The sequence below is a fragment of the Otolemur garnettii genome, unplaced genomic scaffold (assembly GCF_000181295.1).
Source record: "Otolemur garnettii isolate 467f Iridium unplaced genomic scaffold, OtoGar3 scaffold00152, whole genome shotgun sequence".
Taxonomy (NCBI): domain Eukaryota; kingdom Metazoa; phylum Chordata; class Mammalia; order Primates; family Galagidae; genus Otolemur; species Otolemur garnettii.
In genome coordinates, this window is record NW_003852547.1 from 2,599,991 (window position 1) to 2,603,724 (window position 3,734).

General features: G+C 51.2%; 1 protein-coding gene across 1 annotated transcript in view; it reads right to left on the reverse strand.

The window, feature by feature from the left end:
• Positions 1-3,734, reverse strand: part of ERCC1 (ERCC excision repair 1, endonuclease non-catalytic subunit) — a 19,158-nt gene that overhangs the window by 7,964 nt on the left and 7,460 nt on the right. Inside the window, exons 4-5 of the mRNA XM_023518958.1 lie at positions 2,166-2,269; positions 693-792 (exon numbers count right to left, since the gene is read on the reverse strand). Of these exons, the coding sequence (XP_023374726.1) occupies positions 693-792; positions 2,166-2,269 (204 nt within the window). The remainder of the gene's footprint in view (positions 1-692; positions 793-2,165; positions 2,270-3,734) is intronic.

Consider the following 3,734-nt stretch of genomic DNA (forward strand, 5'->3'; position numbering starts at 1 on the left):
AAGAGGAGTGATGGAAGTGATGGAAAACAGAAAGGGAATTCTAGACATGGAGAACAGCCTGAGCAAAGAATGGGAAGGGAAAGCGGGCCTGAGGAAGTGCCAAGTCACCCAATATGCAGTGGATGTGAAATGAAAGGCTGTTTGCATGGAAGCTTAGAGAGGAGCCTGGAGAGCTGTATGGAGGTCAGGTCAAGCAGGGCCTCATGGGCCATAGAAGGGAGTAAAACTTTCTCCTGGCATACTGGGAAGGGCTGCCATCAGATCTGTACTTTTAGAAAAAGTCTGTGGCTACTGTAAGGATGAAGAGGTCAAGACTGGAGGTCACGAAAACAGGAAGGAGGCTGGGGTAGAAACCCACAAAGGAAAGGAGAAGACCTAGTAGGGCAGGGACCATGGGGACAGAAAGGATGAAGCCAATTCAAAAGATATGCTGATGGCAGAGGGCTGGGACTAATTGAGGGGGGCTGTGGGAAGAAAGAGACAGATAATTTTGCCCTCTCTGCTCCTTGCCAACATAGGGTATCTTGGTGACGGTGTCAATCTCTGATGTGAAAAATGGTTGCTCCCTGAAGTTTTAACCTTCATGTCTTCTTGGAAGGGGATTTGACAAGCCAAAGCACAACCTCTGGACCGAATACTCCCCATTTCACGGATGGAGACAGAGAGGTGGGCAGGGGAATGACCCTGCTTACCACATCCACTTGGACGAGAAGGACCCGCAGGGCAAAGTTCTTCCCCAGGCTCTGCAGCCGCTCATGGATATAGTCCGGGTGCAGGTTGTGGTAGCGGAGGCTGGGGGGATGGAGAGATGAGGAGTCAGGAGGTCTCAGTATCTTGGAGACCCTGGAAGCCCTCTGCCCTCTCACTGGAATGCAAAGCAATGGGAGCACACCTTGCTGGGACCTGAGGCCCAAAGTGGTTAAATGACTTGCCCATGGTCACACTTCTTCTTTTTTTTTTTTTTTTTGAGACAGAGCCTCAAGCTGTCGCCCTGGGTAGAGTGCCCTGGCATCACAGCTCACAGCAACCTCCAACTCCTGGGCTCAAGCGAGTCTCCTGCCTCCGCCTCCCAAGTAGCAGGGACTACAGGCGCCCGCCACACCCCCTGGCTATTTTTTTTGGTTGCAGCCATCATTGTTGTTTGGCAGGCCCAGGCTGGATTCGAATCCGCCAGCTCAGGTGTATGTGGCTGGCGCCTTAGCCACTTGAGCCACGGGCGTGGAGCCCATGGTCACACTTCTAAGATGCACAGTGGGGACTGGCTGTCTGGCTGTGGTTCCCCAGAAGTTTGGGGGCCATCGCTTCTTCACAGAACAGACTTGGGCTCCAGGGGGAGAACAGGGACTTGGGGGCCCTACAGAGTGTGGCCTGGGGACTGGTCTTTGGAGACAGAGCCCATCCTTAAGTCCTCTGCTCTGGCCTCAGAGAGTGTAGCTGGTGGGAGGGGGGCTCTACCCAGTAACCAGGACCAGTTCTCACAAGCTGCTGGAGAAGACAGAAACTTCTAAGTTTTACTTCCTCTATCTGGCCCTGTCTGCAGAGGTACTCTGGAAAGGAGAGGAAACTTGTTTAACTTTAGTGGAAGCTGGAGAAATCTTGGCTCTTGGCAATTCCAATCACGACTATCTGAGACAAATGACCCAGCCCCTCCTCCCTCAGACTTGGGGGTCCAGGCCCTTCCTCTCCTTGCCCTGGGCACCACCAGGCTAAGATCTCACCAACTTTTTTTTTGAGACAAAGTCTTACACTGTCACCCTAAGTAGAGTGCCATGATGTCATCAGAGCTCACAGCAACCTCAAACTCTTAGGCTTAAGTGATCCTCTTGCCTCAGCCTCCTGAGTACCTGGGACTACAAGTGCCTATCACAATGCCTGACTAGTTTTTCTATTTTTAGTAGAGACGGGGTCCTACTCTTGCAGGCTAGTCTCGAACTCATGAACTCAAGCAATCCATTTGCCTCAGCCTCCCAGAGTGCTAGGATTACAAGCGTGAACCACCTCGTCTAGATAAGACTTATTCCTGTAACACAGGGTGACACCTAGGCCCAGAGCCAGCAGGGCTGTGCCCAGGGTTTCCCATGGAATGACCGAGAACATGGGAACACAACCCTCCCAGGTGTCATGTGGCACCCTTCTTGAGAGGTGAAGTAGCACCCAGAGCTCACCTGAGGAAGAGTGCACAGGTGCTCTGGCCCAGCACATAGTCAGGGATTACATCACCAAATTCCCAGGGCACGTTTCGCACGAACTTTAGCACAGGGTTGCCCCTCTAGGGAGGGAAGAGGAGTAGAAGCCATCAACAGGGATGACCCTCAGCCACTGCAAGCACTCCCCAACAAATACCTCTTTCCCAATACCTCCCACCTTGCTTCCTCCTCCACCTTGTACCTGGGTAGTTTCCAGCTTCTTTCTCCTCAGCCTGGACTGGCCCTGGACGTAGGCCCCTCCCCTCCTCTAGTGCCAGGCCTTTCCTAGAGGGTCCCAGGCCTGTCTCCAGCTCAGCCGTCTCCCCAGCCTCAATCTGTGTGTCCTATGGTCCACTGGACACCGGCCCCCAGATGTCCACCTCTGGCATCCAAACTGACCTCAGTATCAGGTCCACATCTGTTCCTTCTTCAGGCTCTATCTCTGTGATAGCCCTGCTGTCCAGAGACCTGGGCTTGTCTGTACCTCCTCAGATGGGACTTTCACCTTCTAAATATCCTTGGAAATGTCTCCTGCCCTGCCTGAGCCCTACCTGCTTCTTCCTACCTCTGGCCCACCCTCCATATGCCAGCCAGAGGGATGTTCCTATTGCACAAACCTGCCCCTCTCCTGCTTTAAACCTTGCTGTGGCTACCTAGTACCCTTAGGAGGAAGCCCATCCTCTTAAATCTGCTCAGCAGGCTGCTGTCTCTGAATTCCCCTCACACTCCACCCTGCACAGGTTCCACAGTCTGAGACTGAGATTCTGTGAGCGAGGTAAGCAGCTCTAATCTATTCAGTAAGTATTTAATGAGCACCTACTATGTGCCTCAGTGCTGGGGATATAGCAATGACCCAGACAAACAAAGATCCCTATATTCATGGGGGATAGAGACATTGTGATACTATGATAGTATAAGAATTATGTTTGGTTGGCCAGGCATGGAGGCTAACGCTTGTAATCCCAGCATTTTGGAAAGCCAGAGATTGCTTGAGCTCAGGAATTTAAGACCAGCCTGGGCAATGTAGTGAGACCCCATCTCTTAAAAAAATAAAAAAAAATTAGCTGGGTATGGTGATGGGCACCTGTAGTCCCAGCTATTCAGGAGGCTGAGACAGGAATATTGCTGACCCCCTAAGTTCAAGGTTGCTGTGAGCTATGATGATGCCACTAAACTCTAGCCTGGGCAATAAGCAAAACTCCATGACTAACAAAAAAAAAAAAAGAAAAGAAAAGAAATTTGGTCTCCAACCTCAGTTCCTGACATTGTGCTTCTGAAACCCTTCAGACAAGGCCACTAAGAAAAAAAAAATTTTTTTTTTGAGACATAGTCTCAAGTTGGTACCCTGATTAGAGTGCTATGGTATCACAGCAACCTCAAACTCTTGGGCTTAAGTGATTCTCTTGCCTCAGGCTCCTAAGTAGCTGGGACTACAGACGTCCACCACAGAGACTGGCTATTTTTTTGTTGCAATTGTCATTGTTGTTTTAGCTGGCCTAGGCAGGGTTCGAACCTGCCAGCCTCAGGGCATGTGGCTGGTGCCAAGCC